General features: G+C 53.4%; 1 protein-coding gene across 2 annotated transcripts in view; it reads right to left on the bottom strand.

Moving 5' to 3' along the window:
* Window positions 1–9,664: 9,664 nt before the first annotated feature.
* Window positions 9,665–22,629, bottom strand: part of CACNA1S (calcium voltage-gated channel subunit alpha1 S) — a 65,353-nt gene continuing 52,388 nt past the window's right edge. For both annotated transcript variants that reach the window (XM_019431049.2, XM_053909080.1), the window contains 15 exons: window positions 21,824–21,952; window positions 21,559–21,624; window positions 20,871–20,962; window positions 19,548–19,707; window positions 18,423–18,550; window positions 17,320–17,416; window positions 16,864–16,966; window positions 15,833–15,934; window positions 15,420–15,544; window positions 14,103–14,231; window positions 13,061–13,311; window positions 11,593–11,678; window positions 10,738–10,829; window positions 10,395–10,532; window positions 9,665–10,247 (listed from right to left, as the gene is read on the bottom strand). In XM_019431049.2, coding sequence (XP_019286594.2) covers window positions 9,996–10,247; window positions 10,395–10,532; window positions 10,738–10,829; window positions 11,593–11,678; window positions 13,061–13,311; window positions 14,103–14,231; window positions 15,420–15,544; window positions 15,833–15,934; window positions 16,864–16,966; window positions 17,320–17,416; window positions 18,423–18,550; window positions 19,548–19,707; window positions 20,871–20,962; window positions 21,559–21,624; window positions 21,824–21,952 — 1,950 coding nt within the window. In that variant the 3' untranslated portion in view covers window positions 9,665–9,995. The remainder of the gene's footprint in view (window positions 10,248–10,394; window positions 10,533–10,737; window positions 10,830–11,592; window positions 11,679–13,060; window positions 13,312–14,102; window positions 14,232–15,419; window positions 15,545–15,832; window positions 15,935–16,863; window positions 16,967–17,319; window positions 17,417–18,422; window positions 18,551–19,547; window positions 19,708–20,870; window positions 20,963–21,558; window positions 21,625–21,823; window positions 21,953–22,629) is intronic.

Here is a 22,629-nt window from a genome sequence, read left to right as displayed (position 1 = left end):
CTCCAGCAGCAACTTGAGGAAGCCATCTGGCCCAGATCTCTCAGGCACGGCCTAGCTTTCAATAGCAACCCTACGGTAACAAATCAATATACCTAAGAGATACCCTTCAGCTCCAGAAATGTCTCTAGAGGTGGTCTGAACCTGAGACCTGTTCCCTCTTATCTTCTTTAGGGTTAGCACTAGGCATTGGCATTTGAAGAAATGATCTGAGCATTGTCCTAAAAGTTCCGGGGGTGGAAAGTATAGAGTTCTGGACCTCCAGGCCTAACTGTCAGCCCCACCCCAGCAGCTGGGCTTGGTTCCATGGGACAATGGGCATTAGCCCGTCCTGCCAGCCATGCCCTCCCATGTCCACCTGGATATGGAGCCCAGCTCTGCCTGCCAACAGGAGCTCAGAACCCCTGAAAGGATCTACTTGGGTGCAGATTCAGAGGTCTTAGATCAGGCGCGGGCTCAGCCTGACTTCCTGTGTTACAGAAGGAGACAGACTTAGCCTTAGAGGAAACCAGAATTTGTTATAAATAGAAGGGAGAGAGAACTGCTGTGGATTATAAACACCCCATCAGTCCTAAAAAAAAAAAAAAAAAAAACCCAACTATTTTTGGTTTCAAATGTTAATGACAATTTAATGAATACTCCATATAACCTCAGACATGGCTCTTCATCCACTTTCTGCTCTGCCATGTTTCCTATCAGGGCCAAAAGCAGGAAGAGCAGGTGTGGGAAATTCTCAATGTCACAGAAACTTTGTGGAGTTGAAAAGAACGCTCAGATCATCGAGTTTTACAGTTTCATTTTCAGGTGAAGACACGGAAGCCCAGACGGGTAAAGAGACTCGTCGACAGTTGAACAATAAACTAGTGAGCAGGGACCAACAGTGTGGTCCTCATGGGTCCAGAGCAGGGCGGTTTCCACAGCAGCATGGAAGGACCCAGAAGCTAAACATCCAAGACTGGGCCCTGTGTGAGTTTCTGGCTTGGATGAAAGTGAAGACTGTACCAGATAACAAGAGACAGGTGGAAGCTGAAGTGTGGTGTTCCAAGTCAGAGATCTGGGTTGAGATTCCCACCCTGCCACGCGCTAGCTACGTAACCCTGGGCAAGTTATGTAACTACCTCAGGAGTCCATTCCCTCACCTCCAAAAGAGGATAATCACACTCCCCTCATCGCAGGACCAGGATGAGGTTAAAGGCAGTAACCTGGGCCAAGCACCCAGTATAATGCTCAGCACAAAATAGACAGTAATTTCCTTCACATTTCCCATGGATTCTCTGTCCCTTCTGCGATGGGCCTCTGCCCTCTAACTGGACAGAAGGGCACATCTGTCCTAAAGAAATCTGCAGGATAGGGAGTGTCTGTGGTGAGTGTGAATGAGGTGTGGACAAGGTGAGGAGGTTTGCGGGGCCCAAGTGCTCCTTGTTGATGCGGGAGGTGGGAGGAAGCCAATTCGCAGTTATTTGGAGGCCTCTGCTGGCCACTCAGTGGTGGGGACCAGGGTCGGGGGGGGGGGGGGCAGGGTGAGTGTTCACAGAGGCAGGAAGGGGCCTGGGGTATGCTGGATCCCTTCTGTGCACAAACACTCCTGATCTCAGCCTCACTGGGGGTTATCTGGAGGGCATCTCAACTTTATTTCACTCACCCCATGTGCCACACTGTGCCAAGGACGCCACATAGGATTTCTCATTTCATCCTCACGACAATCGCTGAGGTAAACACGGTTATTGTCCCCATTTTGCAGAAGAGGAAATGGGCTCAAAGGTCACTCGGCTAGTGTAGCAGTCATTAGTGCTGTGCACCAAATATTTCCGGCTCTCCGCTGTCCGTCACAAGGCAGGACTGCGTGTCCTCTGATGTTAGCTGTGGCCACGTGACTGACTTTGACCAGTGACGTTTGGGCGGAACGGACACATTTCACTTCTAGGTGGAAGCTGTCTGAGCTACTGGCGCCCTCGCATTACATCATGTTGTTGATCGAGTTTACGTGAGAAATAAACTTTTATTGTGTCAGGCCACCGAAATTATGGGCGGATTTGTTACCTTGGCCTAGCCTAGCCTACCCTGGTTGAGATAGTGAAGGGGCAGAGCCAGAGTTCAGAGCCCTGGTCTGTAAAGATCCCAAAGGGCCCAAGTGCCTTCGAGGACTCTACCCGCCTGTCTAAGACACAGAGGCCCCCTTTGGCTTCTGATCTGGACAACTTTTGGAGCAGGAGAAGAGGACAGGGAGCCTGTCTTGCCTTCCCTTCTTTCTACTCCCTATGATTTGACTAAGATTTTGCCATGTTTCCGGATTGCTGGGTCCTCAATGAGCATGGTTTCCTGTCACCCCCTTGGGGGCTCCGAGTCTTCTGGTCAGCTGTGTTATCTCTCAGGGGTCTTCAGGGGCCACGCTGAGAAGTAATTAGAACAGTTCCAAGGGACTTCCAGTGCCTCTGCCCGTCGCTTGCCTAGGAAACAGCTCTCAAGTTGGGCATCAGGACACAACTGTGTTAACCCCAACCCAGAGCTCCTAGAGGAAGCCAATTGAGGATCCCACAGATCTTCTCAGAGGCACATAGAAAGTAATAAGAGCTACCCTTTTTTTAACATTGTGTCCGGCGTTGTTTAAATGCTTCAGATCCCTACTGTCATGTAATGCTCACAACAACCCTAAGAGGTAGGAACAATTATCATTCCCATATGAACAAAGGACACCAAGAGCTGCCCAAGGTCATGCGGCAAGTGATGGGGGTGGGGGGGGGTCGAACCCACCCAAGCAAGCCAATTTCCTGTTTCATCCTGTGTCACATCATAGTGAAGAATAAGGATGGATCTAGACCTTGGCAGCTGCTGAGCTGAGAAAGAGCAGAGCACCTTGAGAATTCACCTGCTTCATAAGTCCACACAATGACCTGTACGCAAATGTTCACGGCAGCATTATTTCTCGTAGCCCCAAAATGGAAATAACCCAAATTTCCATCGACAGATGAATGCATAAGCTGGTATATATCAAATAATAGAATACAATCAGCAATAAGAAGGATGAACTATCAATGATACAGCATGGATGAACTTCAACATAATTATGCTGAGTATAAGAAGCCACACCTGGGCACCGGGGGTGGTGGGGGGCCTGAGAGAAGGGAGGAAGGGGCGGTGAACAGAACTTGGAGGGGCAGAGGGGGCAGGGGGATCGCTATTAGGCACCAAGAAATTTGGGGGGTGGTGGATACATCTATTATCTCGATGATGGTGTTGGTTCCACGGTTGTATACACATCTTTCAGAAATAATCAAATTGTGCACTTTGAATATTTCCAGTTTCTTATAACTCAATGAACTCTTTTAAAAAGGTAACTTGCTCCAACTTCTTTGGTCAAACAGGGATGCAGAATAGCTGGTGACTTTTCCTGCGTCACTGGGACAGCAAACTGGAGTCTTGGCCACCTAAAAGGCAGCTGAGCCCCCTGCCCCGCCCCCTGTGGACCGTGCACTCATTGGGGGTCCCCTCTCCCCCAGAAGGGACAGTGCTGGGGAATTAGCACAGAGAGGGGAAGTAGACACAAAAGGAGAAGGAGCAAGCAGGGAGTCAAGCTGGAAAAGCCAAAGAGAGGGGGAAAGAAAAGAGATGATGAGGAAGGAAGAAGGGAGGGGGCAGACCCCTCTCCTCGAACCTGGTGGTGAGGAGGGGGCCTTTGAGGCAGTCCTAGCCAGGACCCCAGAGAAGTCAGGTCCTCTCTCTTACTAGGGCCACCCTAGTAAGGCCCTTCCTTCCGATTAACAAATAAGCCCCACCCTGCCTAGGAGCTATTGATTTGCAGTCCCCAAGGATGCATCATTTCCTTGGATTTTAATAGACATTAGCTTCAGCGAGACCCTGCAGAGCAAACTGTCAGCAAACGAACATGTGACACTTTAAAAATGGGGGTGGGGGCAGTGTTGGGAGACTCGGAGAGGTGTTGGAGAGGTGGTGGTGAGAGATCACACAAGATTAACCACTGAAGTACGCTTCTTTTACAACAATGTACCAGACTGGGAATGTTATGGGACCGTAATGAATGCCAGCACCCCAGGCTGTGCGTATGTGCTGAATCTCTTGGGATGATTTTAGGAGAATTTCAAAGCCCCTTTGACCACGACAGCCTGCATTGGCCTGAGGTGACATAATCTCTTGAAAAATGAATCTGTGTCCTCTCCCCCACCCCCGTACTTCCTGACACTTGTCCAGTTGACAGAAAGGACACTCTGCCTTGAGGAGAATTAGACGAGACTGGGGAGGATGCAAAGAGCGATGAAAAGAACTTTGTCTTCCTCTTTAACTCCCAAGCTAGGTTGGAGGAGCCAAAGAAGAGTTTGCAGTCATAACCCGAATTAGAAAGAACCCAGAGGGAGAGGCCATAATCTGTCTCCCATCCCTCCCTCCCCCACCACAGACTGCCCCAGCGCCCCTGGGGCTAGCCAAGGAGAGCCAGGAGATGGGAGGCCCGGGCCTTGGGGGAGGTCAAACTCCAAGACCGAAGACCAGACGTGGGGTGATCTGGAGAGATAGTCAATCTCTGATAGTGGCTGGCACTGGGGCCCCTGGGCGCCACCTGTAGACCACTCCTTGTGGTCACTATAGTGACCCCCCACCCCCCCTCTCAGAGGGGACAGCTCACCTATGGCAAATGCAGAAAAGGCCCCCCTCAAGTCTGCACGCTGCCTGAGAATAGCCCTGCACAGGACACCCGCCCTCAGTGAACCCTCATCCCGATTTGTATAAACTAACCCAAAGCAAAAGGTGGGGTCTCTGCCCCCCCCCCAGAGAGGCAGTGGTGATATTGGGGTGGCCCTGGATGGTGGGGAAACCCACCCTCGTCACAGTAGGTTAAATATTATCAAACTGCCGTTTCATAGACAAAAAGGATAAAATATCTGTGATTTCAAATGATTCAACCAAATACACGTTGTTTAGCAGTGAACTTGGTGTGGTCTCGTGCATTCACCCTCCCTCCCTCCCTCCCCACCTCCTTCCTTTCTCCCTTCCTTCCTCTTCTCCTAGCTTGGGATACAAACTTGATAAAGAAACTCACTGACCTTGAAGAACTCACGGTAGAAAAAAACTTTAAACTCCTAGTCACACTACAGGGTAATAAATGCCATAATAAAAGTTACCACACACTATGGAAGAGGCAACTGAGTGTAGCCAGGCCATCGGGGATGACCAAGGCCGAGTGCGGAGGCATTTACTGGGCATGGAAAGGCACGGCGAGTGGGGGCACGAGCGTGGCCTGTGGGGCTGAGTTTAGTGCAGTGGGCGGTACTTGGCAGGTTGTGGGAAGGGGATGCGGTGAGGAGGGGGGAGGCGGAGGGTCAGGGGGCGTTGCTGGGAGATGCTCACAGAGATAGGAGAAGTCAGCAGCTCAAGAATGGTGTCCCGGCTCCTGTCCTACACTGGGCTTCACTACTTCTTGGCCAAGTGACTCTGGGTAACTTAGTCTTTCTGAAGTTGTGTTTTCATCACAGAACGGGATTCACAATGACACTTATTTTACAGGTGGCAGGGCAAACACTAAACAAGATGTTGCAGGCAAGGCACTTAAGGACCTGGGCTTGACAAATACTGGCTACTATGGTTCTACAGAGGGGGAAGTCAACAGCAGAGAGCTTTTGAAAACAATACACAACTGGAAGTTTCTCCACGTCCAGGACTTGTTGTCCCCTGCACATTTCACTGGCCGCTCTAAGGTGTGGCCCAGGGAGCCTGAGGTCTCCTCCTGGCTCCTCCCACTCATTCAGGAAGTTGGGTGTATATGGCTCTTTCCTCCTCTGGGTCTTGGTTTTCTTTGGGTGGGGAGAGTCACCTGGCACTATAAGCTGTCAGCCTCATGACAGGAGTGACATGTCATTGGGATCAGATGCCAGAAAAATGGGGATCAAGATCAGCTCTGGGTTGGCAGGGCCTTCTCTAGTGGCTTCTGCAGAGGCAGGAGCTGGCTTCTCCATCGCTGGACTGTCCTGGGAGCTGGCAGGGCTGTGGGGGATGGGGTCTGATGCAGAGCTACCTGGGTTGGCAGTCAAGTTGCCTGCTTGCTTTCTTTTTTTTTTTTTTTTTTTTTAATATTTATTTATTTTTGGGAGAGCACAAGCAGGGGAGAGGCAGAGGATTCAAAGAGGGCTCTGTGCTGACAGGCTGACAGCAGTGAGCCCGATATGGGGCTCGAACTCACAAACCGTGAGATCGTGACTTGGGCTGAAATCAGAAGCTCAAGAGACTGAGTCACCCAGGTGCCCCGCCCAGCTTTCAATAAGTGGCCTCAGGACCCCTCTGAGCTCAGTGTCCTCTCATCTAAAAGCCCAGCTCTCTCACCAGCCAGCATCAGACAGGATCAAAACAACAGCATCTTACTAAAGGCCACTCGGCCACATCTAGAGCAGGGCCTACACGTACACCCGGACCAGAGCCAGGGAGCTCCTCCCCACTCTGCAGATAGACTGGAACTGAGCCCACCCTCCACGGTGTCCAGGGGTCCTCCATCTGAGCCTCACGCCTTCCAGAGCTCAGGGCTCCTCTCCTCCCCACAGCCAACATGAGGCTCTGTGACCAGCCCCTCCCACCAGCTGCAGCCCCGCCCCTTCTGGCAGACCCGGCACCCAGCAGCTGGGCCCCAAGTCTGCAGGGAACCGCGGGCAGAAGATAGGGGTCCAGCAGACACTGCTTCTGGCCAGTGCCCCCCAGGCGACAGAAGGTGGCCCCACCGGCCCCTATGGGTACCCGGTCTCTGTCAGATGGTCCTGCTGAGAGGAGGGGCTTGTCTCCCCCCCAGACCTGTCTGGTCCCCTTCACTCCCCCCTCAGCCCTCATCCTTCCACACTTGTTCCTTTTAGGCTTTATTGAAGTGGCCCGGCAGCTACGTGTGGGAGGGGCTGAGGTGAAATCCAGCGTGTGGCCCCTGGAGGCAGAGCACCTCCTCCCTGTCTCCCCGGGGCCTAGACAGACAGCCAAGGTGGCTGAGGTTGCAGAACTGAGGCAGGTGACACTGGGCAGTGAGCTAGCGAAGGGCCGGGCCCACACTTCCCACCATTTTCCTGCATTTATTTAACAGTCATTGAGCCACTGGTCTGTGCCGAAAAGTGTTCAGCTCCAGGTAGAGTACTTGGAACAAAGTGGACCTGCTCCTGATTTTGTGAAGCTTAGCCTCTGGCTAGGGTAACAATAAACAAGCGGTTTTGATCCCCACTGCACTCGAGGAAAAGGCCCGCCATGTTTCTGGGCCAGCCTCCAGAGGGTCTGGAGGGTGTCCGGGGAAAGCTTTCTGCAGGAAGCAAGAGCAAAGCTGAGATTTCAAAGATGACTAGGGAGGGATCCATGGAGTTTAGGGTTCATGGAGTTTTCCAGAGACAACAGCACTCTGGAAGTCAGAAGTGAGGGCAGCTCCCCCTGGTGGGGCTGGCAGGAGCCGTGCATGAGGTCCAGATCCAGGGAAGGCTTCTAAGCAGAGGGCAAGGGTTTGCACGATGTTCTGAGGGTTTGGGGGTGCCTTTAAGGGTTTTAAGCAAAAGAATGAGACAACAGGCTTCTCCTTTTAGAAAGATCAGAGACAGGCAGGGAGGAAGAGAAGAGAGGAGCTGCTGAGACGGCAGTCCAGAAGCTGTTGCAAAGGAAGAGGCATGAAATGTTGATTGAACAGGTCAGGAAAGTCACTGTGGGCATGAAGACAGGTTGGAGAAGTACTTAGGAGGGTGAATCTGTGGGGCAAGCTGGGAGCCCAGGGCAACACCCAGACCCCTGGTTTCAACAAGGGGTGGGTAGCACCCAAGAGTATACCAGAGTAGCAGCAGCCTATGGGGAAAGGACAGTGGGGTCGAATTTGGACACGATGCACTTTTGGCACAGGTAGGACATACGTGAGGAGTTGCTGGGGAGAAGGATACAGAGATGTAGAGGTTTAGTCTAGCCACATAGAACTGGGAATTTTCAACACAGAGGCAGCTGATGTGTGAGCGGCTGAGAGCAACCAGGAAGACCTCCCGAGTGGGAAGAGGGATCAAGGACACAGAACCTGAGAGGTAGATGGGCCAGGGGAGAGCTCACAGGGAAACTCTGGGTTGAGCACTTGAAAGGCAGGAGGAAATTCAGGAGAGGCAGTGGTGGAGACATGTCAGGAAGGAGGGAGAAGTCTATTGTACCTCATGCTGTCTAGAAATCAAGGAAGATAAAGATAAAAGAGGTCTCCTGAAAAAAAAAAAAAAAAAAAAGGCAGAGGGAGGGAATCTCCTGGATTTGCAACAGGGTTGTGGAGATATTGGTGAATGTGGGCACAAGGCAGGCTGCATGGGGATGAGAAATGGGAACTAGAAATGGAAATGTGGATGAGGAGACAACCCAGGTAAGAAGTTTGCTCTTGAGTAATGAACTAGATAGATAGATAGATAGATAGATGAGAGAGAGATAATAGATAGACCTCAGGTAGGTAGACAGGGCAGCTGTGAGGCCATGTTGGTAAGATGGAAACACCTTGAATGTGGTCCCTGCAGATGGAGGGAGCAGGGGGAGAGGGGAGGACGGGAGACGGGCTGGGGTCAAATCCGAAAAGCTGGCTGGAGGAGATGCCAGTCTTCCACTGGGTCAGGAGGAAAGGAGAGCAAGAGACAAAAGCATTGGCAAGCTCATCAGTTTGGTAACAGGAGCTGAGGGAGGGACCTTCTGGCGGCCTCTGCTTCTCTGTGGAGGAAGACAGCAGGCTGTCGAGGGAAGGCGTGGGGGAAGCCAGTGGTGTTGAGGTTTGAGGAGCGGAGAGCTGAAACGGTCCGGGACCACACATCTGTGGCCAGGGCGAGTCTCCCTGCCCTTGCCCTTGCCCTTGCCCTTGCAGCCTGGGGCCTGCCCAAGGAGCCCGAGGAGCCCACCCGGGGGTTTGCCAGGAGGCTGCGGGGCGGCCCGGTGGTCACCACAGCCACCCAGCCACCAGCGCTGGGCAAGCTCGGTGAAGGGATGGCAAGGAGAGGAAAGAGTATCCAGCGAAAGGCACCGCTGGGACCCGCCGGGCCTATCTCTGCCTCTCACTGGCTGTGTGACCACAGGCACGCCACATCACCTCTCTGTGCCTCCACTGCCACATCCTTAAATCCCTTTCAACCCTTAAAAACCCTGCCTTGCGAGGGTGCAATGAGAATGAAATGGACGCTGTGTGGAAATGCTTTGTACCTAGAACGTAAAACACCCCACGGCGCGGGACAGCGTCTGGCACACAGGAGGTACTTGGTAAGTAGGAGCCACTGTGACTCATCACTGCTTGGTGTGGGTAAGAGGAGCTGTGGAAACTGCAGATCTTTGATATCCAGGGGCACAAATACGTGAGGGACCTGAGGCCTATGTCAGTGGTGGATTCTGGCCAAAGGGACACGGTCATAGCTTCAAAGAAGGTGGGTTGTGGTGTGGCCTGGGATGTAGGGCCATTGCTTCTAAGGCCGCCAGGCCCTCCTGCGGCGACGCGGCCCCGGTCAGTGGAACTGGCCATGCACTTCTAGGAGAATCCACGTTCTCCACGATGAGCCCCTCTCTGCTGCACGCAGGATAGCTGCCCAGAGAGCCCCTCTGTTCTCCTGGGCCCAGGCTCCCGAGCCTGTGCGTGGGGTTCCTGGGAAATGGGATGGGGAAGACGGATGAGTGAGTGTAGAAGTTTCCAAAACAGGAGACAGGCAGGGGCCAGGGGCCAATGGCATAGGCCTGGAGACTTTAATGTCCTGCTGGTGGGAGTGGCCTTATGCCAGACAGACACTGGCACTGACTGGGCCTATTTGAAAGACATTAGAAGCTCCATCCAACCATGCCTCTTGCCAGTGAGGAGAAGGGCCTGTCAATCTACTTCTTCCGGACGTGTTTTCCGGTCGTTCCTGACCACCCCTACTCGGCCCATCCATTCAGCTGCTGAGAGAGAGAGGGGCTGCCGTGGTGGGCTAACCCTTCTCGGCCCCAGCCACCCCTCCCTCACCGTTGGTCATGCTAGCTCTAAGCCCATGCTGCTGCTCTGCGGAACCTCACAGCCTGCGGGGGATCAGGGTCTCCTGGGAGCCCTGATGCTGGTCAAGGCTCCCCAGCGAGGACCTGAGGCTCAAGCGTCCCTGGGCAATGGCCATGCCCTCTGGGGACTCTTGTCTTTTCAGTAGCTCTGTCGCTGCCACCTCCACATCCTCTGGTTCCATCTGGCAGGCATCTGCCAGGGCCCGGCCTGTCACCGTGACAAAGTCAGCATCAGCCGCCAAGGTGTCCAGGCCTCCTCGAACCAGAGCCTGCAGGGAAGAGAGAAGGCTGGGTGTGATCTCCTGGGGAGCTGCCTCAGGGGTCTGCCTCTATTGGCTCTACCCTCTCTCTACCCGAGGACATCACAGGGCCACCCCCGAACGCAGCCCACTGCTCTGTCCCAGCCCCCATCTCACCTCCTGTATCAGCCGGGCTGTCGCTGGAGTCTGGCACCTGGAACTACTCTCCTTGGTCCTACCATGGTGGGATGCTTCCTCAGGCCCTGGGGCGGGGTCCCTCCTCTCCCCAGGCAGGGGAGGCTCTGCGCCGGCATGCTGTTCCAAAAGCACAAAAGCAAAGACCCCAACAGGGATGCTGGAGCCCGCTGGGATCTGGTGAAACTCTAGCCCTAGGGAGCCTCAGCCAAGACTCACAGAAAAGGGAGGACCCAGGAGTCCGGTCCTTTCTGTTATTAATGGACAAATTACCACCACACCCTTCCTATGCATAGAGTTTCTTCCCAGGCCTGTGCCCTATTACCTGGCAGAGGGTAGGAGACGCCTGGGCCCCGGGCATTTCTCTCTGGGCCAGCTGTCCTTTTAACTTTTCCACACAGGATTTGCTGTGGGCTCCTGTGGGCAAGACAGGGCAAAGGCAAGAGGGGCCTGAGTCAACAGAGCTCTGCCTGGCCAGGCATCCAAACTCTGAGAGCTCTCTGAGACCCGTGGGGCTGTGGAAGGGGTCCTAGAGGTGGATGTAGGCTGAGGCCCAAACAACTCCAGGCCAGGCAGGACCCTGTGTTGTCCCGTTGCCCTTGTACTTGTCCTGGTCTTTGTGCTTGTGGGTTTGGGAGGGGGAATCAGGGCCAGAGTTTGACCAGCTCTGGTCAAGCTGTTTCTCAGTGTGTCCACGTGTGTTTGCATGCAGAAGTGTGTGTGTGTGTGTGTGTGTGTGTGCGTGTGCGTGTGTGTGTGTGTGTTTACACGCCATGGAGCAAGGCAAGTGCCCTCATCTCCCTTGAACTCCAGCATCCTCAGGGCTCTTGCTGTCACACACAGCAGTCTAGGACCTGCCGGGAGATTGCCAGACCATCTGCCGAAGGGCCCCAGAGCCAAGGGGTCAGTCGTTCAGGAGCTGCCCTTCGGGCGAGTGGATGTGAGTTTCCAGGCATGCCCCCTTCCCACCTCACTCGGTGACCTACATGACACCCTTGACCTCCGCCTGGATCAGGAGCTGGCCCTGACTGCTCTTTTGTCCCAGGCCCAGCTGATCCCACTGCAGCAGGCTCCCAAGCCAGCCCTCCCAGCCAGATTCCCCAAGCGTAAGGAACGAGCGAGGCTCCCCAGGCCTCTCTGGGAGAAGGCTCAGCTTCTAGGGTGCACAGAAAAGACTGACCCAGGACGCTTCGGGGCTGGCCAAAGGCTCCTCCTCTGGCAGCAGGCGTCTCTGTCTCTCCAGGGAACTCCCTTTCATAGCGGATGCTGAAATGGAAGCAAGGCTGGTGATAGGGAAGCAAGGCAGGCTGCTGGTTCTCCCGCCATCCTGCCCCTCTATGGCCCCAAACATCCTTTTCCCTCAGGATCTGGACCCATCATCGTGTGCAGCCTGGACTCCAGGGCTGGTGCTCCCACTGCTCTGTGCCCAGCCAGTCCTGGCTCTCTAAGAGAAATGGGCCAAATACATCCCCCACTCCTCTCCTTTGTTCAATGGTCCCTGCTGTCAGACATGCCCTTCCCTCTACCCTTTCCACATTCTGTTCATCTTCCGAGGCTCAGCCCAGCCTCACAACCTCCAGGACACTGGTTCTCAACCTTGGTGGTACACTGGATCACCTGGGGAGCTTTAAAGACTAGTAGTGGCCATGTCCCATCCCCAGAGTTTGCGGTGAGGCCCAGGAACTGCAATTTTGAAAGCTCCTTGGTGTTTCTGATGCTCGGTGGAGGCCGAGGAACGTTGTTTAGCTCAAATCTAGGCCTTTCCAGCCCATGGTGATCAATATGCCTGCATTCTCAGGACACCTGCTCTTTGTGATTATTCGGTCACTATCAGGTCCCGTGACACATCTCCCAAGAAGACTACAATCCTTTCAGGGCAGGGCCCAGGTCTGGTGCTTCTGTATTCCCAGAACACCTAACACCATGGTGACCCAAGGTGCAGGTGCCTCTCAAGGCTTGAGGGCTGAATTCAAAGGGTCTCTGAATGCAAGGGCGTGTAGGCAGCTCTGGCCATGGGAAACACCTGCTCACGGGGCTTCTGCCCTGTCCTGCCCATTACTGAGGGTGTGCAACTCAGCCTTTCCAGGTCTAAGGTACCTCTAATCACGCGGCCTCCTATCTATAAGGGAAGGTCTGCTTGGACCTCAGCCCGCAGGTTGATTTCTGAGAAGCTCCCCGACTTCATCCCGCTGTTTTTTCATGAGATTTATGTAATCACGGATTATATCTGGTCGACAGCTCAGGGTGAAAGAGAGGGGGCCCAAACAGCAGTGAGATATCCCTGGAACCCAAATCCTACAAATAAACTTTAACTTTCCACAGTTGTAGTAAGCTCTCTTTCTAATCTAATACGTTCAGTAGGTCTCAGCTCCTAGACCTGCCGTAGATGATGGAATAAAGGAACCACGCAACGTTTGTGCCAACGCTGACATGAGGCTGCCCTCTGCTGGCCAAAGGAGTCTCTGCAGTCTGGGCCTGCCTCTTGCATTAAGGGGGAGGATGGATCCCAAAGGACACCAAGGCAAGCGGAGGACAACCTATATGTTTCAGGGTGTCCCCTCTCCGGAAAATCCTGGAACCCACTAACCATGTCTTCCCAGTCCTACCCCAGTACCCTTACACCCAAAGCTGGCAGTGACTGCCACTACCTGGAAAATAGCTGGCTGTTGCTATGGCTGCTGTTGTCACAGGCAACATTGGCATTGGCGTTATTGGTGTTGGCATGAGCAAGAGGGTTGGTGCGTGGATCTTGAGGGAAATCCTCCAAGAAGACGGGTGATTCCAGCTCTTCCATCTCTATCTCAGCAAACTGGAGGGGTCTCTGGTTGGCCATCACAGGGGGCAGGGAGTTGGTCCTTTCCATGAAGTTGTCCACCTGGCCAAACAGGCCCCCAGTCCTCTAGGGTCAAGAAGGAGAGCATAAGGGCTGAGAGCAGTGACAGGGAAATGAGAGCTGAGAGTGCATGGGGACTGCCATACTGGGATGATTTGCTGGGAACAAGTGAAGGTATTAGAAGAAAAATCCTATAAGGCCAAAGGGAAATGGACTGGGCTGTAAGGCCAGAGAAGAAACCACCCGCCTTCAGAGAGTTCTCAGTACAGTGGGGTAGACAGGACACATCTAAGGAACGACATAGGAGACACAGATAGCCAGATAGGGAAATATGGTATCATGGAAAGAGCACTGGATTGGGAGTCTGGAGAACTGGTTCTAGTCCCACCTCTAAAACTAACTAACTTGCTAACTTGGATATCTCATATAATCTCCTTGGGTCACCACTTCCTCATGAATAACCCAGAAGGTTTTAACTAGGTCATTAAGGTCATTAAGGACCTTTTAGTTCTGTAGCGTCATAAAAAACACTAGACAGCGCTAAGAATTGAGGGCCAGTGTAACTGGAAGCAGGTGGGGCATTTGACAATGAAGGGATTCTAAGAGATGAATGTTGACTAGTGGCTGTGGGGACGTGAGGAAAGGAGTGAGGCTTGGTAGAGGAAGGGAAGAAAACACGTGTTATATTTGATAACTGACTAGGTTGAGTCACTGATTTTGAGTCCCAAGAGATGTGGGCTGTGGGTGTCTTCAGTTTCCAAATTCCCCTCCTATGTGGCTTCTCGCCCTCATTTCTATGGGATGTTGCTATTCCCTGTGCCCCTGGGACACACAGGGTGGTCATGGCCTTCACATACCCGGAATATCCCTTCCTCCATTGCAGCCTCCACCATGGCTCTCTCCAGCTCCTCTTCAGCTGTCAGGTCTCCTGAGATGGTGCGCCGGATCTCTGGGGCTGCCTCTTCCTCAATGGTCCGCAGTCCGGCCTGGGGACAGAAGCTCCGTGACCCCTCCAGTCTAGTGGGGGAGACCAGACTGCTTCCCATGGCCTTGCTCATTTCTAGCTCCAGCTCCAGCCCCACTCTCTCCTGGACATTCAATGTCCCAGGACTCCATGAGGCCACTAGGTCTTGCTCTGACTTCTGGGATGGTCCAACTTCATGGGGATTTCATACCCTCTCCAGCTTCCAGCTGGAAAAATCTTCTTACTCAGTAGATTCTTTTAGACAAATGATCTCCTTTTACTGAATATGCCATTAATACAGTTTTTTAAGTTGATTAAAGCCATGGGACAAATCAAGATTGGTGTCACATGATAGCTTGCAGTGAGAACATGGCATCATTTCTGTGACATTGCTGTACAAGATGTATATCCCTAAATCTATCATGAAGAAACATCACCTGAACTCAACCTGAAGGATATCCTGTAGTCTTCAAAAGCGTGAAGGTCTTGTCAAGGAAAGACCAAGGAACTGTTCTAGCTGAAAGAGTCTAAAGAGATATAACAACTAAATGCCATGTGTGATTCTAGATTGGATCCTTTTACTATAAAGGCATTCTTGGGACAGCTGGTGACATTTGCATGGGGCCTGAAGATTTGGTGGTTATAATGTCTCAATGTTAATTTCCTGACTTTGGTGATTGCATTGTGGTTGTGTAGAAGAATTATGTAGGAGAATGCCCTTATTTGCAGGAAATACATATGAAAATGCTCTGGGTGGATGGAATGTCATGCTGGGAATTACACTTAAAATGGTTCATAAAAAAGGTGTTTGTATTTTACACACAACTTTTAAAATCATGACACTGTTTTAAAGTAAAAATTGCAATTGAAATAAGTTTTTGAGCACACAGCCCAAAGGCACACATATTTTTGAATTTGTAAATTGTGTGCACTATAATTAACACCAAAAAATAGAAATAAAAGACAGATGAGATGAAACAAAGTTCTAAATTTCTCTGCATGCCAATGGACCAGTTTAAGCACTCAAATCCCTCTTCTGAACCAATGCCATTGCCTTTGGGTCTGTCACCCAAAGATGGAGGAGCTCCTGCCTGGCTCCTCACTCACCCTGGAGCCCTCCTTCCCTCTCTGCCTCTGTCACTGGCCTTCAAGGACATGGAGCCTGAAGACCTGGCTCAGTGGAGTCCCTTGGAGGTCAGGTTGGGCTTACCTGGATTTGTATAGTGTCCTTCTTGGGCCGATACCCATAATACTCTTCCTGGCGCTTCATGAACTTCCGGAAGTGCTCCTGGATGAGAAACGTGGCGTAGAACTTCCCTACAGTCACCTCATCATCTGCAGAAGAGTCAAAAGCGATGTCCTGAAGGTGGGTAGGAATCTAAACTGGGTTCAGAGTGGGAGCCAGGTGTAGCCAGGACCGGGCGCTTCAGGACACTCCTCTCCTTGCTGACTTGGCCAGTGGGCGGTTCCACCCTGAAGTTGGTACCCGCCCTGATTACCACCATGGGGTCTCTCCAAGGTATTTACGAAGGTTCTGGGCCATTCTCAGATTCCCACAGGGCTTCCTGGAGAAGTCCCCTTGTCCCCTGCCTCTGGATGCTGGTCTCCCAAAGCAGCACCCACCTCCTATTGGAGGAATGACCTGGTCCAGGAGCTTCATGCTGGTTCTCTTCCAGATCTTCTTGATGATGGCCCTCAGCTCCTCATTGGCCTGCTCAAAGTTACCTGGGAGCAAGGGACAGGCAGGGGCAGCCCTAAAGTCACACGGCCCAAGTCAACTGCACTTGACAAAGACACCTAGAATTCTCCAAACACCTCATTCAACAAATGTTGGCCAAGATTTTGTTTGTCTATTTGGTTTTGGAAGCTGCTGTGCTGAGCACAGGCAAGAAGGGGAGGGCATCACCGTCCCCCTGGGGCAGCCCAACCCTTGAGTCATGTTTCCACACCCCACAAGCCTTGGCTTCCAGTGTTCAGAGTGGCTCCCTTTGAAGTCTGTCTGTCATCTCCTGGTCTTCTCCCTTTCCCCTCAAAATCCTTTAAATCCCCATGGCCCTCTGGTCTATTCCAAGGACTCTCAGGCAACCTTCCTGTTGCCCTAATGTGGTTTCTCTCACTCTTGGTCTTCCTCTCCTTGCCCTCCCAAGAAAACCTTCCCTGTGGTGGTCTCAGATCCCTGCAGTGGTCCTGATTGCCTTCGGGGACGGCTCTGATACAGCCAAGCGCTAAGTGAGGGCTCAGGAACCAAAGAGCCCCCAGCTTAAGTCCTTTCCCTGCTCCCATGATGTCTGCTTCCTGGCGGCAGGGCACTCAGCTGTGGAGCTGAGAGTGGGCTGCAAGCCCAGGGCTACCTGAGGCGCCCCTCTGCTCCCCCCAGAGCCACACCACAGGCAGCCCCCACCTCTGCACGAACACTGCCATTTTTTGGGCCCCATTCAGACATAGCTGTGTGGGAAGACATCCTTAGTGACCTTTCCCCTGCAGAGAATTTTTGAGCTCTCTCGAAGCCCTGAGAGGCACAGCCTGGGGTCCTCCTTCTGCTTTTCCTCATGGCTCTTGGTTCCAACCCTTAGCTCTGAGAATCTGGCAGAATCTGTACCAGAAAACTCATCCTCTGAGAGAAGGGAGGGGGCTGCATGCCAGAAAGTTCTCACCTTCCGTCTTGATCTTGAGTGCTGTGCGGACCAGGGCGAAGAGAGTGGCGTTGAAGGTGACCGTGCCGTCGCTGTTCAAGGGCATGTTCATGCCCACCAGCCGCTGTGAGGGGAGGGGCAGTGGCTGGCTGCTGAGCTGGGACCAGGCCAAGCTTGGCAGGTCATTCTGGCCTGGTCTGTGGACCGGGAGGGGATGGGACATGAAGGCTGGGGGTGCAGGTGATTCGGGATGCCCTTCACGAGGGGATGGAAAGGTAAGTTGGGAGACACTGTTGACTGTTGGGAGACACTGATGAGTTGGGAGACACTTTAGGTCCTCAGGAAGGGACTTGGGGACCCAGGAGATGACTGCTCTAAAATGACTCATCCAATCAGGCCCTCATCAGCTTCCCTGTCCCTTGATACTGGAGCCTCTTCCTCTCCCAGGGGGCACCCCTCCCTGGTCGCGCTGGTTACCTTACATGCTACCCGGTGTGGGCAGAACTTCCCAAAGCCCAGAGGGGGTTGGATCCGTCTCAGCAGGGTCACCACATCCAGGTGTTTGATTCTGCCCCTGCAGGAGGACACAGAGACTTGTACACCAGGCATCTCCACCCAGGACCTCCTCCCTGCTCAGAGAACGGCCAAGGGGAAGAGAGCCAGGTGGCAGGGGAGTGCTTCCTGTTTTCAGAGTGTGTATAGGAAGTTGAAGCTGAGCTCCTGCTTTAAAGAAGAAACAATGTTTGGGTTCGCTGTTACCCACCACCAGGAATGGGCTGTCCTTTTTTTGGGCAGACATCCTTTTGAGACCAGAATTCCCTCAAATGTGGGATCTCCAGACCCAGAATCTGGACCTCATTTTCCCCAAGGCAGAGCCTTCCTTGGGTTCTGTTTGAGCTGACTGGGGGGCTCTTGGGTTATATTAATAGAAGTAGAGGGTATGGATCACTGGAGGTGAAAGCTCACTTCCAGAGACTGGTAGAGAGCTAGAGACCTGTGTCATAGGTTGTTGTAAGGATTAAATGAGATAATGTACGCAATGGTTAGCACAATGCATGACACTTGGGAAATACTCATCAAATATGAGCTTATTACTTTTTAAAGAAAGAATATAAAGCAGAAGTGCTTCCCAAGATTTAACATAGGTATGAATGCCCTGAGGATCAGGTTAATAAGCAATGCAGGTTGTGATTCAGTCAGTCCAGGGTACGGCTCGGGGCTTTGCATTTTAATCAAGCTAGGATGCTGTTAGTCAGTGGACTAAAACTTTGGCTAGCCAGAGCCCAGAGCTGCTCAGGTACTGAGTTCCCTGCTCTCAGACATGTCCAAGCAGAAGCTGAATGACCATTTCCCAATAAAGTCAAGGGGTTTTCTGTCCTGAGAGGCTGTGGGATCCCTTCTAACTCTAAGAAACTCCAATTTTCTGATCTGGGACCTCAGATAATGAAGGAAGAAGAAGTCCATTCATTCTTATTAAACTGGAGAGTGATTCCCTATAGGACACGAGGACAGGGGCTAGGATGGGAGGGGGGTGGACAGTGAAGGGAGGAGTCTGCACAGAATCTACAGACTGGACTCACTTAGCCTCCGGGTCATACTCTGCCCAAATGGCTTTGAACTCATCCAGGTGATGGGGGCCCAGGATGGACCAGTCCCGGGTGAGGTAGTCAAAGTTGTCCATGATGACAGCTACAAACAGGTTGATGATCTGCAAGAGGAGAACCAAGGGCTGCCACCACGGGAAAGCAGGTGACAATGGGGAGGGGCTGGGGGCTGGGAGATGTCCACTGGGTAAGGGGGCCAGAGCTCCTTCCTACTTGGGCCCTCACTGCAGTCCTTCCGAATGACCTGCGTCCCAAACACTAGTGACCTATGTCACACCTCTGCGCTCCTCCATAGACAGTGTCCTCTGCCCGGGTTCTTGGTGCTGATCCTTTAAAACCCAGCTCAAGCTCCTCCATCTCAGCCTCTTGCCCCCGCCCCAGAGAGATGAGCCCCCTCCTCTGTGCCCTCACTGGACCGTGCGTCATTACTGCTCTTGCCTTTTCTGTGTCTAGTGGGCGTCCCTTTGAACTGCAAGGCTTGCTCACACATGGATTCCCCAGGTGCCCAATGAGCTCCTCCAGGGCCAGACTGGGTCTTATCATGTTTCTACCCTCTGCACTGAGCCCAGGGGCACACAGATGCTCACACAACTGTTTTGACCGAATATAGGGAAGAAAATAGAGTGAAGAGACGACAGTCCCATGGATACTGCTGGCTCTTTGCGTTCCATATGAACAGACAGCAGCCCTCGCGTCTTAGAACAATCTGTGCTCTGTTTCTAACCCCATTCGGGACCTCCTCTGGGACCTTATTTCCAGAGCCCCAGCCTCCTCACAGCGGGGCCACTTTCTCTTCGGAGGAACAGGGAGGGGCAAATGGCTTTACTGGGAGCCCCTATTTATTTAGGACAGAGCCCCCACTAAATTCTTTTGATTATTCATTCGTAACCAAAAAAGGTAAAAAACAAAAACAAAAACAGAAACAAAAAACCTTTAGCAACCCCTCAGAAAACGAAGCCACCCGCAGGATGGCCAGAACCAGAATAATCTAACCAGAGCCTCCTGCCTCCTGTGCCCCTGAGGTCAATCCCCAAGAGACAGAAGCTGACGGGGAAGGGGGGGGCAGATTCCCTTGTGAAATCACCCTCCTCGCCATCTCACCAGGAAGGCGCAGAGCATGTAGAAGCTGACGAAGTAATAGTAGGCGAAGTTGGTGCCACACGTGTACTCCTCACCCGGGGCATAATCCGATTCGGGGTCACACAACTTGCCGTAGCTGCAGGCCAGGAGGATCTCCTGCCACGCCTCACCTGTCGCACACCTGGAAGAGATGGGCTTCTGTTGGCCTTTTCACTCTTTTTTTTTTTTTATTCGTTGAATGTTTATTTTTGAGAGAGAGAGAGAGACAGAGCAAGAGTGGGGGAGGGGCAGAGAGAGACACACACACAGAATCCGAAGAGGGCTCTGGGCTCTGAGCTGTCAGCACACAGCCCGACATGGGGCTCGAACTCACGAACCACGAGATCATGACCTGAGCCGAAGTCGGACGCTTAACCTACCCAGGCGCCCCGAAGGCATGTCCACTCTTGGGCAGCCCCTCAGGAGGCCAGCAGCCTGGCAGGAGCAGAGTATGGACAGACGAGCAGACTAGGGCTGCTCCCCCAACCCAAAGGAAGCAGTTCAGATCCCTGGGTTCACCAAGTAGCTCAGTGTGAGGCAGGCCTCAGTTTCCTCTCTGTGCCGCGGCCCCACTGCTCTGTCCCTTAAGGAGCACTATAGGTAGGAGCTGAACTAAAGAAAAGGGGCAAAATCAATCCATGATTCAACTCCCTGGTGGGGGGTCACACAGGAGAGCCCTGTGCTGGCCAAGGTGACATACTCTTTTGAAGGGACATGTGACTTCTGTCTCCTGTTTCAGTGGGATGAGATCAGGGGAATATACCGTACTCCACTTAGACCAGCTACGTCATTTTTGGGGCCCAGTGCAAAACAAAGATGTGGGGCCATTTGTTCAAAAATGATTTTAAAAATGGCATCGGTTGCATAATGGTGAGCGCAGCTAACTTCTAAAAGTGATCAAACATTTCAAAACAGGGACAGGAGAGACTTAGCTCTTCTTTTTTTCTTCTTCTTTTTTTAAAAATTTTTTTAAAAGTTTATTTATTTTGAGAGAGAGAGAGAGATAGAGCGAGCACGAGTAGGGGAGGGGCACAGAGAGAATCCCAAGCTGTCGGCACAGAGTCCCATGGGGCTTGATCTCCTGAACTGAGATCATGACCTGAGCAGAAATCAAGAGTCGGCAGCTTAACCAACTGAGCCACCCAGGCACCCTGAGCCTTAGCTCTTCTGAGTGAGGGCACTGTGTTGTATGGCTGCTCAAGCCACAGGGTCAGGAAGCCGGCCCTGCCTGCAACATAGAGTAGAGCAAAGCAAAGGCCAAGGTCAGAGGGTGGGGACAAGGTGGGGACAGAAGGAGACTGGTACCTGAAGAGCAGCAACACAGCTTGTGGGAAGGTCTGGAAGTTGTTGTTCCGGTTTATTTGGGTCCCATCCACCATGGCGATCTTACCAAACATCTGCAAATCACAAAGGGCTCCAACCTTGGGACCTAGGTCACAGTTTCCCCTCGGCGCAGGCCCCACTGTCCTCTCCCACCTGACCTACTCCCCTCCTCCACCCCTACCTCCTGCAAATCCCCTTTATTTTAGGCCACGGCACACCCGAGGCCAAATCAGTTAGATTATTTTCAAGGTTGGGTGAAGTTCGTCCAATCAAGCCCAAGGAAAGCCCAAGAGTGGACTGGTTTTTCCAACAGCAAGCCAACTTGGGGACTCAGTGTGGGGAATGGGGGGGAGAGGGGACACTGGAGGGTAGACTGGGACCACTTGAAGCACCTATCAGGGCCTGGGAGAGACACAGCCTGGCCCCTGCTGTTGACCTGCATGCTGAGGCCCCTCCCGGACTGCTCCCACCTGACCAGCACTGCAGCATCGGGGAGAAGGTGCAGTCTCCTTTCTCAGACTCACAGCTACGCCCCTGGTGGCCAGGATGGAAGATGCAGGGAGGGCGGAGGGTCCAACCTCCACACTAATTAGGCCTCTCTGGGGTCCACCGACGCCCCCTCCCACTTGGCCAAGATCCCTCCTTTGGCCTGGGCCCACCTGCCTCTCACCTGCATGCCGATGACGGCGTAGATGAAGAAGAGCATGACGATGAGCAGGGCCACGTATGGCAGGGCCTGGGGGTGAGGAGGGAGGGTCAGTGCACAGGGCTCCACGCCCTACCCTCCCCGAGCTCACTGCGGACCCCGTGGTCACCCCAGGGCTCTCCCCCAGGCTGGACGGATGTCCCTCGCAGCCTCTCCAGGTACGTGCAGTGACCACGGCCCCCACGCAGACCTGGCTCGGACCCTGGCCAGGTAGGCTGGGCACACGCACCTGGAAGGACTTGATGAACGTCCACAGCAGAGTGCGCACTCCCTCTGCCCGGCTCAGCAGCTTGATCAGCCTCATGACCCGGAACAGGCGAAAGAAGGCGCTGGAGATGCGGGCGCTCTCGTCTGGGTCCTGCGGGCCGGCAGCCCCAGAGGTCAGTCTGGAGGTGGCACCTCACAGGGGTAGTAAGGGGCAGGCGGGGGAGGGAGGGGCAACGTGTGTGTGCTGGGGAGGCTTCCATGGATTGGGGGGACAGCTCCACCCCCACCTCACGGCCCCTGCTGCGAACTGCCGCTGGACCACCCGTAGCCTTAAGGCTTTGGGCTTGTTTAGCCGAGAGGAGGGAGTGGGCCAAGCAGCGTGGTAAGCCCCTTCTCAGGAGAGGGCAACAGGGAGGTGAGGCTGTGGCCGGGCCTGTCCTCCTGGGGCCTCCTGCCTTATCTCACCTTCTCCTCAAGCTGCCACGGAGCAGAGGACCCTTTCAGCGCAGTTTCCCTAAAGCTTGGCTGCTCTGTCACCATCAATCAACATCGCCACCCCACTCAGCACATGGCTGTCCTAAGCCAGGCAAGCCTAGCCTTAGACACCCGGATAACTCTGGAAGGGGAGAGCCCTGCCAGGCTTCCTGTGTCCCCAGAGACCTCGTGCCAGCGAACGGTCACTAAGGTCCTGTGCCAGCTAGCAGTCACAGTCCTCTCGGGACGTTCCCATCTGGACAGAGGGAGCCAGAGAGACCCTTCGCCCCGTTTCCCGGGGCTCCGAGAAAGCCACTACATCCATGCACAGTCTACCGCAGAGCCCCCGCTCCC

The sequence above is a fragment of the Panthera pardus genome, unplaced genomic scaffold (assembly GCF_024362965.1).
Source record: "Panthera pardus isolate Hobbes unplaced genomic scaffold, ASM2436296v1 HiC_scaffold_21, whole genome shotgun sequence".
Lineage (NCBI taxonomy): Eukaryota > Metazoa > Chordata > Mammalia > Carnivora > Felidae > Panthera > Panthera pardus.
Note: the sequence above shows the minus strand (reverse complement) of the source record. Positions and strands in the feature narration are given on the sequence as shown.